Here is a 16451-nt window from a genome sequence, read left to right as displayed (position 1 = left end):
ATTAAGCAAATTCTTTATTTTCTAACCTATTTAAATAAAATAGTAAAATAGTACGTAATAACAGTCTCTCTTTTTAATGATTTTTGCAGGTGTTGTTCTTCTGTGACTAACTGAAATGTTTTTGTTATTATTATTATGCAAAGAACATTATATAATATATTAATGTATATTAATATTATATATATATATAATTATATAAAAATATATATAAAATTATATATATATATATATATATATATATATATATATATATATATATATATACAAGTACTTCAGTATTTATAGAGTTAATGTTTGTGGCACAATGACATTGTACAGCTTTCTAGAACAGCAGAATTAATAATATCATTCGCTGTATATACATTGTTACAGCTGTTGTTGTCATTTACAGGGAACTTAAAATTATAATAATTATTATCAATTTATATAATATAATAATAATTTCAAGTTCCCAGAGCCGCTCAGGTGGCGCAGCAGTAAAACACATGCAAACACTAGCATGCCAGAGCTGACATTGCGAACTCGTCTGTTCGAAACTCAGCTCTGCCATCCGGCAGTTCTGTGTGCCTACATGAACAACAATTGGCTTGTTGTTCATACAGAGTGGGAAGCTGGATAGGAACCTCATAACTGATGCATTTACGACCTCTGCTGGCTGGTTACTGGCGCCTGCAGTTGAGGGATAATGTGGACAGGGTACACAAAGGCAATCAGCATATGAAGTCGACTCATGCAGGTGAAAAGATGCAGTCTTGCTGTCCTCAATCAGAAGTGGGAACAGCATCAGTAGAGAGGAAGCATAATGCAATCGTTTAATTGGATACGACTAGATTGGGAGGAAAATTTGGAAAAATGCAAAATAAATAAAGTTCCCTGAAAATGACAGTAACAGCTGTATATACAGCATATATATACTATATATATATATATATATATATATATATATTACACATATGGATATGTATATATATATATATATATATATATATCCATATGTGTAATAATGTAAAGTAGAAGACTTAAGGAGATCTGAACTTTTGTGCAAAATATATTTTACAAATATACTTGCTTGCTTTTCAGTAGTCCCAAATGCTAGATAATTCTTCACTCAAATGTTATGATGTTTAAATGATTTGTAAAGAAAAACATTGTGTTCAATTTGAAAAATTAAAACATGTTCACACATTACAAGACACAATTCAACTAAGCTGGAAAACTACATTTAAACTGATGTATCCAAACTTTATTTTTCTGGAAATGTGACTGATAGATACAGTATATTATAATGTGGTTTTATTAATACTGAGATGATCACAAAATAGTTTTGTACTAACAATGACTAAATTGATAAAGATATGACCCACTACAAATGTGTGTATAACTGTATAAGAGTTTATCTCTTGCAGTATCCCTTACTTCTGATTTCTTTTTAAAGCAATTGTACATCACAAGGATTTTCATGTCACTATGATATAACAGGTCAGCAAATTATTTTAACATTTAAAAGGATCTTGATTGTAATATACTGCAGTATAGTAATTACAACAATAAGTCATTTTTTCCTATTTTAGATCCACACTGCACCACAAATGGCTGTGTGTTCAATAATAAGACATATCCAGTTGGAAGTATGATATACAGTACAACAGATGGAAATAAAACATGCATCACTGCTGAATGCCAGGTCAATGGAACAACTGTAATAATTGAAAGGAAGATGTTTCCATGCACTGTTACTACAACTCCACTACCACATCCTCCTTCCTCTACTGCCCCGACTACACCCACAACTCCTTTAACCACAATTTTTGATTTTTCAACAACAGGTAAATTAAACACTCTACAAACATAATGAATAAATAATAAAAATCATGAAATTCTTTAAAATTTTGCATTTTGTGTGAATTTTATTATGATTGAAATGTAATTCACATTGGTTCCACAACAGTGACACAACAATTGAAAACAACTCCAGAAATCACCTCAACAACTGAAACAAAGACATCACCAGTTACAAAACATGTACCACCAACAACAACTAAAGAAATAACCTCATCATCATCACCAATTACAACAGCACCTACAGATTGCAAGACAATTTGCCATTGGTCACAGTGGGTGAACAGCAACTATCCCAGTTACACCCCAACTGGACAAGAAGTTGAATCCATAGCTTCCAGTTGGAAATCAGGAATTATTTCCTGCCAGAAACCAGAAGAAATTGAATGCAGGGCCACAGAGTATAAAGACATTTCTTTATCAAACTTGGGTCAAAATGTGACATGTGATGTTTCTGTTGGGCTGATTTGTAATAATGTGGACCAAAGTCACAGACAATGTTTTAATTATGAAATAAGAGTAAAATGCTGTGGTCAAACTTGCACAACAACTGTACCCCCAACAACCACGAAAGAAACAGCCTCAATTACAACAACTGCAGTGCCAGTACCTCCAACAACCACTGAAGAAACAGTATTCACAACAACTACAACAACTGTACCTCCAACAACTACAGAAGAAACAGCTTCTATTACAACTACTACAATACCAGTACCTCCAACAACCACAAAAGAAACAATATCCACAACAACTACAACTGTACCTCCAACCACTACAAAAGAAACCGCCCATATTACAACTACAGTGACAGTACCTCCAACAACCACAAAAGAAACAGTATCCACAACAACTACAACAACTGTACCTCCAACAACTACAGAAGAAACTGCCTCTATTACAACTACAACAGTACCAGTACCTCCAACAACCACAAAAGAAACAATATCCACAACAACTGTACCTCCAACAACTACAAAAGAAACAATATCTACAACAACTACAACAACTGCCCCCACAACTTCATCAACACCTTCAGATTGCAAGGAAGTTTGCCACTGGTCAGAGTGGGTGAACAGCAACTATCCCAGTTACACTCCAACTGGACAAGAAGTTGAATCCATAGCTTCCAGTTGGAAATCAGGAATTATTTCCTGCCAGAAACCAGAAGAAATTGAGTGCAGGGCCACAGAATATAAAGACATTTCTTTATCAAACTTGGGTCAAAATGTGACATGTGATGTTTCTGTTGGGCTGATTTGTAATAATGTGGACCAAAGTGACAGACAATGTTTTAATTATGAAATAAGAGTAAAATGCTGTGGTCAAACTTGCACAACAACTGTACCTCCAACAACCACGAAAGAAACAGCAACAACCACAAAAGAAACAGTATCCACAACAACTACAACAACTGTACCTCCAACAACCACAAAAGAAACAGCCTCTGTTACAACAACTGCAGCGCCAGTACCTCCAACAACCACAAAAGAAACAATATCCACAACAACTACAACAACTGTACCTCCAACAACTACAGAAGAAACCGCCTCTATTACAACAACTACAGTACCAGTACCTCCATCAACCACAAAAGAGACAATATCCACAACAACTATACCTCCAACAACTACAAAAGAAACAACATCTACAAGAACTACAACAACTGTACCTACAACTACACCAATTACCATTTCTACTACAACAACTGCCCCCACAACTTCATCAACACCTTCAGATTGCAGGAAAGTTTGCCATTGGTCAGAGTGGGTGAACAGCAACTATCCCAGTTACATTCCAACTGGACAAGAAGTTGAATCCATAGCTTCCAGCTGGAAATTAGGAATTATTTCCTGCCAGAAACCAGAAGAAATTGAGTGCAGGGCCACAGAATATAAAGACATTTCTTTATCAAACTTGGGTCAAAATGTGACATGTGATGTTTCTGTTGGGCTGATTTGTAATAATGTGGACCAAAGTGACAGACAATGTTTTAATTATGAAATAAGAGTAAAATGCTGTGGTCAAACTTGCACAACAACTGTACCTCCAACAACCACAAAAGAAACCGCCTCTATCACAACAACTACAACAACTGTTCCTCCAACAACTACAAAAGAAACCGCTTCTATTACAACAACTGCAGCACCAGTACCTCCAACAACCACAAAAGAAACAGTATCCACAACAACTACAACAACTGTACCTCCAACAACTACAGAAGAAACCACTTCTTTTACCACTACTAAAATACCAGTACCTCCAACAACCACTGAAGAAACAATATCCACAACAACTGTACCTCCAACAACCACAAAAGAAACCGCCTCTATTACAACAACTGCAGCACCAGTACCTCCAACAACCACTGAAGAAACAGTATCCACAACAACTACAACAACTGTACCTCCAACAACTACAGAAGAAACCGCTTCTATTACAACTAATACAGTACCAGTACCTCCAACAACCACAAAAGAAACAATATCCACAACAACTGTACCTCCATCAACTACAAAAGAAACAGCCTCTATTACAACAACTGCAGTGCCAGTACCTCCAACAACCACTGAAGAAACAGTATTCACAACAACTACAACAACTGTACCTCCAACAACTACAAAAGAAACCGCCTCTATTACAACTACTACAGTACCAGTACCTCCAACAACCACAAAAGAAACAATATCCACAACAACTGTACCTCCAACAACTACAAAAGAAACAATATCTACAACAACTACAACAACTGCCCCCACAACTTCATCAACCCCTTCAGATTGCAGGAAAGTTTGCCATTGGTCAGAGTGGGTGAACAGCAACTATCCCAGTTACACTCCAACTGGACAAGAAGTTGAATCCATAGCTTCCAGTTGGAAATCAGGAATTATTTCCTGCCAGAAACCAGAAGAAATTGAGTGCAGGGCCACAGAATATAAAGACATTTCTTTATCAAACTTGGGTCAAAATGTGACATGTGATGTTTCTGTTGGGCTGATTTGTAATAATGTGGACCAAAGTGACAGACAATGTTTTAATTATGAAATAAGAGTAAAATGCTGTGGTCAAACTTGCACAACAACTTTACCTCCAACAACCACAAAAGAAACAGCCTCTATTACAACAACTGCAGCGCCAGAACCTCCAACAACCACAAAAGAAACAGTATCCACAACAACTACAACAACTGTACCTCCAACAACTACAAAAGGAACCGCCTCTATTACAACAACTGCAGCACCAGTACCTCCAACAACCACAAAAGAAACAGTATCCACAACAACTACAACAACTGTACCTCCAACAACTACAAAAGAAACCGCCTCTATTACAACAACTGCAGCACCAGTACCTCCAACAACCACAAAAGAAACAGTATCCACAACAACTATAACAACTGTACCTCCAACAACTACAGAAGAAACCACTTCTTTTACCACTACTAAAATACCAGTACCTTCAACAACCACTGAAGAAACAATATCCACAACAACTGTACCTCCAACAACCACAAAAGAAACCGCCTCTATTACAACAACTGCAGCACCAGTACTTCCAACAACCACTGAAGAAACAGTATCCACAACAACTACAACAACTGTACCTCCAACAACTACAGAAGAAACCGCTTCTATTACAACTAATACAGTACCAGTACCTCCAACAACCACAAAAGAAACAATATCCACAATAACTGTACCTCCATCAACCACAAAAGAAACAGCCTCTATTACAACAACTGCAGTGCCAGTACCACCAACAACCACTGAAGAAACAGTATTCACAACAACTACAACAACTGTACCTCCAACAACTACAAAAGAAACCGCCTCTATTACAACTACTACAGTACCAGTACCTCCAACAACCACGAAAGAAACAATATCCACAACAACTGTACCTCCAACAACTACAAAAGAAACAATATCTACAACAACTACAACAACTGCCCCCACAACTTCATCAACCCCTTCAGATTGCAGGAAAGTTTGCCATTGGTCAGAGTGGGTGAACAGCAACTATCCCAGTTACACTCCAACTGGACAAGAAGTTGAATCCATAGCTTCCAGTTGGAAATCAGGAATTATTTCCTGCCAGAAACCAGAAGAAATTGAGTGCAGGGCCACAGAATATAAAGACATTTCTTTATCAAACTTGGGTCAAAATGTGACATGTGATGTTTCTGTTGGGCTGATTTGTAATAATGTGGACCAAAGTGACAGACAATGTTTTAATTATGAAATAAGAGTAAAATGCTGTGGTCAAACTTGCACAACAACTGTACCTCCAACAACCACAAGAGAAACAGCCTCTATTACAACAACTGCAGCGCCAGAACCTCCAACAACCACTGAAGAAACAGTATTCACAACAACTACAACAACTGTACCTCCAACAACTACAAAAGAAACCGCCTCTATTACAACAACTGCAGCACCAGTACCTCCAACAACCACAAAAGAAACAGTATCCACAACAACTACAACAACTGTACCTCCAACAACTACAAAAGAAACCGCCTCTATTACAACAACTGCAGCACCAGTACCTCCAACAACCACAACAGAAACAATATCCACAACAACTACAACAACTGTACCTCCATCAACCACAAAAGAAACAGCCTCTATTACAACAACTGCAGTGCCAGTACCTCCAACAACCACAAAAGAAACAGTATCCACAACAACTACAACAACTGTACCTCCAACAACTACAAAAGAAACCGCCTCTATTACAACAACTGCAGCACCAGTACCTCCAACAACCACAACAGAAACAATATCCACAACAACTACAACAACTGTACCTCCATCAACCACAAAAGAAACAGCCTCTATTACAACTACTACAGTACCAGTACCTCCAACAACCACAAAAGAAACAATATCCACAACAACTGTACCTCCAACAACTACAAAAGAAACAATATCTACAACAACTACAACAACTGCCCCCACAACTTCATCAACCCCTTCAGATTGCAGGAAAGTTTGCCATTGGTCAGAGTGGGTAAACAGCAACTATCCCAGTTACACTCCAACTGGACAAGAAGTTGAATCCATAGCTTCCAGTTGGAAATCAGGAATTATTTCCTGCCAGAAACCAGAAGAAATTGAGTGCAGGGCCACAGAATATAAAGACATTTCTTTATCAAACTTGGGTCAAAATGTGACATGTGATGTTTCTGTTGGGCTGATTTGTAATAATGTGGACCAAAGTGACAGACAATGTTTTAATTATGAAATAAGAGTAAAATGCTGTGGTCAAACTTGCACAACAACTGTACCTCCAACAACCACAAGAGAAACAGCCTCTATTACAACAACTGCAGCGCCAGAACCTCCAACAACCACAAAAGAAACAGTATCCACAACAACTACAACAACTGTACTTCCAACAACTACAAAAGAAACCGCCTCTATTACAACAACTGCAGCACCAGTACCTCCAACAACCACAACAGAAACAATATCCACAACAACTACAACAACTGTACCTCCAACAACTACAGAAGAAACAATATCCACAACAACTGTATCTCCATCAACCACAAAAGAAACCGCCTCTATTACAACAACTGCAGCACCAGTACCTCCAACAACCACTGAAGAAACAGTATCCACAACAACTACAACAACTGTTCCTCCAACAACTACAGAAGAAACCACCTCTATTACAACAACTGCAGCGCCAGTACCTCCAACAACCACAAAAGAAACAATATCCACTACAACTACAACTGTACCTCCAACAACTACAAAAGAAACAGCCTCTATTACAACAACTGCAGTGCCAGTACCTCCAACAACCACTGAAGAAACAGTATTTACAACAACTACAACAACTGTACCTCCAACAACTACAAAAGAAACCACCTCTATTACAACAACTGCAGCACCAGTACCTCCAACAACCACAAAAGAAACAATATCCACAAAAACGGTACCTCCAACAATTACAAAAGAAACAATATCTACAAGAACTACAACAACTGTACCTACAACTACACCAACTGCCATTTCTACTACAACAACTGCCCCCACAACTTCATCAACACCTTCAGATTGCAGGAAAGTTTGCCATTGGTCAGAGTGGGTGAACAGCAACTATCCCAGTTACACTCCAACTGGACAAGAAGTTGAATCCATAGCTTCCAGTTGGAAATCAGGAATTATTTCCTGCCAGAAACCAGAAGAAATTGAGTGCAGGGCCACAGATTATAAAGACATTTCTTTATCAAACTTGGGTCAAAATGTGACATGTGATGTTTCTGTTGGGCTGATTTGTAATAATGTGGACCAAAGTGACAGACAATGTTTTAATTATGAAATAAGAGTAAAATGCTGTGGTCAAACTTGCACAACAACTGTACCCCCAACAACCACAAAAGAAACAGCAACAACCACAAAAGAAACAGTATCCACAACAACTACAACAACTGTACCTCCAACAACCACAGAAGAAACAGCCTCTGTTACAACAACTGCAGCGCCAGTACCTCCAACAACCACTGAAGAAACAGTATTCACAACAACTACAACAACTGTACCTCCAACAACTACAAAAGAAACCGCCTCTATTACAACAACTGCAGCGCCAGTACCTCCAACAACCACAAAAGAAACTATATCCACAACAACTACAACAACTGTACCTCCAACAACTACAGAAGAAACTGCTTCTTTTACAACTACTACAGTACCAGTACCTCCAACAACCACAAAAGAAACAATATCCACAACAACTGTACCTCCATCTACTACAAAAGAAACAGCCTCTATTACAACAACTGCAGCGCCAGTACCTCCAACAACTACAAAAGAAACAGTATCCACAACAACTACAACAACTGTACCTCCCACAACTACAAAAGAAACAGCCTCTATTACAACAACTGCAGCGCCAGTACCTCCAACAACTACAAAAGAAACAGTATTCACAACAACTACAACAACTGTACCTCCCACAACTACAAAAGAAATCGCGTCTATTACAACAACTGCAGCACCAGTATCTCCAACAACCACAAAAGAAACAGTATCCACAACAACTACAACTGTACCTCCAACAACCACAAAAGAAACAACTTTAACCACATTTCATGTAAATACACATTCAGTTCCTACAAACACAACACCTACTAAAATACCCCAGATTGTCATTACAACAACCTCTTCGAAAACCAGTTCAGAAACAACCGTCTCTTGTGTCTGCACATACAGAGGCCAGATTTTTCACCCAGGTATGTAAATTTTAAGTTTCAAATAATTTTGTACATGCTATTTAATTCTATATGTTATTGTATTAATTTTGTCAGTATTTTATAAGAACTTTACTAGAATGTTCATTTACCCATATTATAGGGACTTACTGATTGATGTAAAGATGTGCAGGAAGATGATTTAAGTTGGAGGGGGGGGGGGCTAAAAAGGAAAAAAAAAACTAACTGCATGGCAACATTGTTATCACCTATGTTTGGGAGAAAAAGATATGGCTGAAAGTTCTCCCTACTTCTAACTGACTGCCTGTAGAATTACCCTTCACTCTTTTCTTTCCTTTTTGATAAATCCTTGCACCCACCTACTACCCATTTTATCCACAGCTCTTTACATTTTTGTTTTCTCTTTAGGGGTTATGGGGCTTTGGCTACCCAGCACAATGAGGGAGCCACCATGAACTCCAGCCCAGCATTCTCAGAGTTCTGCTCCTTTCCTTTATAGTCTCATTATCACTTTTCATTCAATACAGTAACATGTGTGGTCTGCACTCGAAAACATTATTTATCCTCCCCACTTCACTGCACAGCAATAGTGTTAGGAGTACTTTTGTGTCGTACCTGGCATCTTGACATTCTGCTGTATCTTTGAAAAAGGGATGTTCTTGTGCAGTCACTTGTAATCTCACGGCTGGACTACTGCAACTCCCTACTGGCATGGTCTCCTTTGTCAACTATTAATCCCTTGCAGCTCATTCAAAATGCAGCTGCTCGCCTGGTTTTTAACCAACCTAAACACTGCCACATCTCCCCACTGCTGCATTCTCTTCACTGGCTTCCTGTAGCTGCACGCATTCAGTTTAAAACACTGATACTCACCTACAAAGCCAAAAATGGACCAGCCCCAAGCTACCTTCTAGGTCTAATCAAACCCTGCTCTGTGTCACGCAACCTCCAAGCCACTAGTCTTGCCCGACTTGATCCTCCACCCAGGACTCGAGGAAGACAAGCATCAAGGCTCTTTTCTGTTCTAGCACCCAAGTGGTGGAATTAACTTCCTCTGTCTGTCCAAACAGCAGAGTCTCTCGCTGTCTTAAAAAAATTATTAAAAACCCAGCTCTGTACTAAACACTTAAGCTGCATGTACTTACTTACTTACTAACACTTTTATTTTTATTCATTTCTTACAAAAAAAAAACAACTTTAATTCTAACAGGGTTTCAGCAGATTTGTGTTCTTGGACTGTTGTCTACCTAAACTAGAGTAATGTAATGTTCACTATGGAAGCACTTCTGTAAGTCGCTCTAGATAAAAGCATCTGCTAAATGCCGAAAATGTAAATGTTTAGGGTGCTCATGCATTACAGCTGAGTGTGACGTCTTTGGAACATAGTGCTTTATAATCAATTTTTTTTTTTTTATGTCTGAGCCTTTTTAACAGCTCACCTATAGACACAACAGTGTCAATAATGTGTCAACCTGCTGGGCATATTAAGCATTGACTTCTTTGATGAACATCCTTGGCAAATCTATGGTTTAAATAATATGCTTATTAAAAGATATAATCAATACAAAATACAAAATTAATTACATTACTAATTAAATATAAAAAAAACCCAAATAGGATATGTTTGGGAGCAGTAGAATATAAAGTAGAATATACAGATTATACAGTATGTAACTAACTTTCTAATTCTACTTTATTTTAGGGTCTGTTATGTATAATGAAACTGATGGAGCAGGATGGTGTTTTACCGCTTATTGTGATGCAAAGTGCAATGTTGACAAAGAAGCACAGCCATGCCCCACGACTACAATTGCTCCAACTACAGCCACTTCATCTACACCCCCTTTAATAAAACCTTCTTCCACTACAACCCCTTCAACTAAAACCTTGCCTACAACAACTTCAACTAAGACCTTGTCTACAACAACAACTACAAGTGTTATTCCTCCTAAGGACTGCCAATACCTTGACCCACCAAAAAAGGTAATATTGAATTCCAACAAATTATTATGATTTTCTTTACAGATGTATGCAGGTGTATGTGTTCCATGATTTTCCAAGTTATGGCATGGTATAAAATTACATATGCCATTTACGCTTAAATCATTTTGTAAAATGCAATAAAAAAAATCTGTGATTTGTTCATTTTTTATCTTTATTTAACTGACAAGTAAATAAGCAAAGATTTCCAATATTTTTACTGATAAATATTGTAGTTTCTAAATATAAACACATGTCTGGCAGATTACTCTATGATGTTAGCTTATCACCTAAAACATAACCCCAGCAAGACAGAGCTGATATATATTCTTGGAGATCAGTTTCCAACCCAAGACCAAGTCATCTCTTAATAACTCCTAAATCAAACTATCTGACAATAAACGCAACCATTTCACCATCTACTGCACATAATATTGTAAAAAGATTCATGGCAACTGGAAGCATCTGTTTAGGGCAAGAATGGAAACCATTCCTGTATATAACAATCAATATCTGTGATTCTTTTAAAGCTTCTTTTAACTGTCAAAAGTACAAAGAATGACTTTTACTGGTCCACTTTTCAATTGTATTTTGTAAACATGACATGTTTTTGTAACAAAAAAAGTTGGGACGAGGCTGAGGTTTGAACAGAGATGTCAGCAGTGGTGGGCTAGCGTAATAGATTGCTGCATAACCCAAGTGTGGTAACTGTACTTATTTTCTTTTTCATTAACAGAATGGAGATACCTGGACAGAAAAATGTTATGAAAATACATGCATAGATGGATCCATTAATTCCAAACCTGTGCAATGTGCCAATGCAGTACCTACTAAGCCAGTGTGTGTAAATGGTTTCCCTCCTGAGAAGGTTTATGATAAAACTGGATGTTGCTACCACTATGAATGCTTATGTAAGTATAATCTTTCATGTATTGTTTCATTTTTGTATTACTACACTGACAATCAAGTATGCACTATAAATTTAAAGTATTTATGAAATTATTAGTAATACTCTAGAAAGAAGTTAACACGTATTTTCTTTTCAAAAATGACAGGTAAATGTAATGGCTGGGGAGATCCACATTATGTCACATTTGATGGAACATATTATACTTTCCAAGGAAACTGCACATATGTTTTGGTCCAGGAAATCATCAAAAAATATAATTTGTCTGTCCATATCAAGAACTATTATTGTGACACTGTGCACAAATTAGCTTGCCCTGAAAGTTTAACTATATACTATAAATCAAATAAAATTACACTAGAACAGACAAGAAACCCAACTATAAATAAGGTAAGTGCATTGTGGTTTATTTTGGTGTGCATTTATTGTACTGTACTAATAAAACTTTTAAGGATGTCTGCCTTGCTATTTTTGTACTCAATAAGACATCATACAGTACCATGTATAGCATATTCATGAGGACAAAATCTATTTACAAGGCAAATATTGTGCACTGCATTAACACACAGGAATTTTTAGTTTGTATGTATGCATGTAAGTATGTATGAATGAATATATGTATGTATGTATATACTTGTGTATGTTTAAACACATACATACATGGCACAAGTTTGCACTGCCGTGTTACAAATATTTAATGAATGTACTGTAAGATTAAATAACTTTATTTGCCCCAGGTATTTGTCAATGATAAACAGAAGATTCCAACTTTCTCAACTGAAGACTTCACCATCACATCCACTGGCATTGAGATGTCTGTAGACATTCCAGCTATCAAAGCCAAAATAAGCTTCAAGGGCATGAACTTTGCAGTCAACCTACCATATTCATTATTCTACAACAACACCGAGGGACAGTGTGGTAGGTGCAGCTTAATATTTGCAACACTAAATACAATATACACCGATCAGCCATAACATTAAAACCATCTCCTTGTTTTTACACTCACTGTCCATTTTATCAGCTCCACTTACCATGTAGAAGCACTTTGTAGTTCTACAATTACTGACTGTAGTCCATCTATTTCTCTGCATGCTTTGTTAGCCTCCTTTCGTGCTGTTCCTCAATGGTCAGGACCCCCACATAGCGGGTATTATTTAGGTGGTGGATGATTCTCAGCACTGCAGTGACACTGGACATGGTGGTGGTGTGTTAGTGTGTGTTGTGCTGGTATGAGTGGATAAGACACAGCAGTGCTGCTGCAGTTTTTAAACACCTTACTGTCACTGCTGGACTGAGAATAGTCCACCAACCAAAAATATATCCAGCCAACAGCACCCTGTCTCTGACTTTACATCTACTAGGTGGACCAACTAGGTAGGAGTGTCTAAAAGAGTGGACAGTGAGTGGACATGGTATTTAAAAACTCCAGCAGCGCTGCTGTGTCTGATCCACTCATACCAGCACAACACACACCTGCTCATGCACCAATACCTGCTCTGTGGTTGTCTCTTGGGGGTCCTGACCATTGAAGAACAGGGTGAAAGCAGGTTAAAAAATATGTAGAGAAACAGATGGACTGCAGTCAGTAATTGTAGAACTACAAAGTGCTTCTATATGCTGTTGTTATTGTTCTTGAATTTCTCTACTTCTGCATGTCACAGTAAATGGTTTATGATCATAATACAACATGTACAGTAGTCTAAAACAAAGTTGCACAAGACACTTCAAAGTGTTCATTTAATTTATTAGTTTGATGTATTACCACCGGTTTATCCTGGTAAGGGTCATGGTGAGTCTGGATTCCTCAGAATTACAGGGCACAGTGCAGTAACACACCCTGGACAGGACACTAATGCATCATGGCCAAATTATTATTTTATGTTTTAAATGAAAAAAGGTTATGAAACACAGTATATCACCTACCTAAAAAGCCATTGCCTATAAACTGGTAGGTCTATCTTCAGCAGGATCAAAAATCAAAGACTTCTGATAAGTGGAAATTGTTCAGCCACACTGGGTGGCTTTTAAACATAAACTGTTTATTTAAAGTCTTGCCTAGCATCTCAGTGGGTTCATGTCACGACTTACTAAGCCATTACAAAACCTTTTTTTGAAGCCATTTGGAGGTGGACAGAAGTCCGCTGCAGATCATGATCTTGTTGTATAACCTGATGACCTAATATTCTGTAATGTTGAGCTTGGTCTCGAGTAAAGTATGAATAAATGAAATATATAAAATGAATACAGTCTTAAATTAAATATTAAATTATAAAAGTTAAAAAAGAAATACACATAGTTTATAATCTCCCATTAACCTTTGCTCACACACCCTGCTCAGCTTTTCATATGGAAATGAGGTGGCATATGTGTTTGGGAAAGGCCCTTTTCCGGCATGCCCCCTGTGCACAAATCAAGGTCCATAAAAACATGTTTTTTTCCATTCCAGTGACCTGCACATAGTTTTGACCTTAAAGCCACAGAACACCTTTAAGATAAATTGGAACATCAAATGTGAACTAAGCCTCATCACCCAACATCAACACCTGATTGCAACTGGTCTTTTATTTGAAAAGGAATAAGCTTTTTCAAAAGAGTGGAGATTTTTTTCATTATAAAGTGGTCATATGCATTCTATATCTTTGCCAAACGTGAAGAAAATACAATATTAATGCTGTGTTGATTTACAATAACTGATTTTTAAACTATTGTTAATTCAGGTAAATGTGACAACAACACAGCAAATGATTGCAGTCTACGTAATGGAGAAATAGAGTCATGTGAGAAAACAGCAAGTAATTGGACAGTGAATGCTTTACCCTGTGCACCTCCTCCTCCAACTACAACTGTTGAAAAATGTGAACCAGCCATCTGCGAAATCATAAAGAGCAAGTAAGACACATTCAGCTATTTATACAACAGGGGCCAATTGTTACTATAATTTACTATTGTTTTTATATTGATAAAGTAACATAATGAGAACTTTTCATTCCAGAATGGACCTGATCTGTAAACATGATGTTTTTATTTACTAATTAATGCTCTTCTTGGTTAAGAACTAAGTAATTTTGTATAAAAAAATATTATTTATATAATATAAAAAATATTATTGGATTAAAATGATAGTGTTTTGGGTTGTATTTATCATAAACATAATTATTATGGGTGAGTGCTGTGCCCACACAGATTTAAGACTTAAGTTTGTGAACACAAACTTTTTCATCATACTGGAATCACCAGAACATTGTATTGCGTACAAACAGGACCTAAAGACAAGGGTTAAAGTAGTAAGCAAAAAGCATGTTTGCTGACTGTAGAAAGTGTTCATTTCATTTTTATCAATTGCTTTATGTTGTTCATGGTTGCGGCAAGTCTCTTTTTACCGCGAAACACAGGGTCCAAGGCAGGGATACTCCTGCACTGCTGTGATTGGAATGGTGGTGGTTGGCTAGTGTAATAGACCACTGTGCCACCCAAGCAACATATAAAGCAAATGTTATTCTAGGTGGTAAAAAAAATAAACCAGATTGACACTTTTTAAGGTTCCCAAAACTGTACATGTCTACGAAAATCTATATCATTGCATGTAAGTTCTACTAATTCATTGCATTTTGCCAGGTTTCCAAATCCTTATAATGTCTTATAAAGCTTCTTGGAAATAAGATAGCTGGTCTTTTAGCTGTGTGCCAATGTAGCTCATATGACATAACAACAACTGAATAAATCTTTAAAATTGTAATAATGTTATTAGAGATTCTTGTACTGACATCCTTGTACTGACAACCTTTGACATTGAACATGAACTGATTAATTATGTGTAACCTGTAATTACCTGTCCTGTCATAAATGTTACATGTGTAAAACATGACGTTAAAATCCTAATAAAACATATAACTAAACAAACCAATAAACTAAGCTTGTTAGTTGCAGGCCTCAAGATCGTTAGCTTCAGGATGCTGTGCTAAAGTTACCTACATACAAATGTAGTTGTCATGAAATATTCAGGATATTTTATGTTTGCTGCTCTAGCACAAAAGCTAAAATAATTCAGAGACCCAAAAAACATATATTTCTATTTTAACTATTGGACTTCAACAAAAATTAAATTGTTTAAAAATATATTAAATATCTGGTAAAAGGATATTAAAATACCTTTTATTTTTAATTAAAACATTGTTTTAGAGTGTTTGTTTTAAATCGCCAGTTCAGAAGTACTCCACGAGTATAGTTATTATTCCTTATGATTTATCTGTTCTGACCAGATACTCTGTAGTTCTGTACCTCCGTTTTGTTTTCTTTCATAGTGTGTTTGAAAAGTGCCATGAAGTCCTTCCTCCAGATAATTACTTTAAAGCATGTGTATATGACGAGTGCAACATGAAGAACTTTTCTGGCTGCCTTAGCCTGGAAAACTATGCTAGGCTGTGTGCTGAGCAGTCTATATGTGTTGACTGGAGGAGCCAAACTAATGGAAAATGCAGTAAGTAATAGAAAATAAGCCTG

General features: G+C 37.0%; 1 protein-coding gene across 1 annotated transcript in view; it reads left to right on the top strand.

The window, feature by feature from the left end:
* Positions 1 to 16451, top strand: part of LOC134321791 (mucin-2-like) — a 46210-nt gene that overhangs the window by 21523 nt on the left and 8236 nt on the right. The window contains exons 29-36 of the mRNA XM_063003651.1: positions 1949 to 7925; positions 8363 to 8943; positions 10764 to 11044; positions 11778 to 11952; positions 12097 to 12338; positions 12686 to 12869; positions 14669 to 14840; positions 16253 to 16428. Coding sequence (XP_062859721.1) covers positions 1949 to 7925; positions 8363 to 8943; positions 10764 to 11044; positions 11778 to 11952; positions 12097 to 12338; positions 12686 to 12869; positions 14669 to 14840; positions 16253 to 16428 — 7788 coding nt within the window. The remainder of the gene's footprint in view (positions 1 to 1948; positions 7926 to 8362; positions 8944 to 10763; positions 11045 to 11777; positions 11953 to 12096; positions 12339 to 12685; positions 12870 to 14668; positions 14841 to 16252; positions 16429 to 16451) is intronic.

This window comes from Trichomycterus rosablanca, chromosome 1 (genome assembly GCF_030014385.1).
Source record: "Trichomycterus rosablanca isolate fTriRos1 chromosome 1, fTriRos1.hap1, whole genome shotgun sequence".
Classification (NCBI taxonomy): Eukaryota; Metazoa; Chordata; class Actinopteri; order Siluriformes; family Trichomycteridae; genus Trichomycterus; species Trichomycterus rosablanca.
This window is presented reverse-complemented; position numbering and strand designations above follow the sequence as displayed.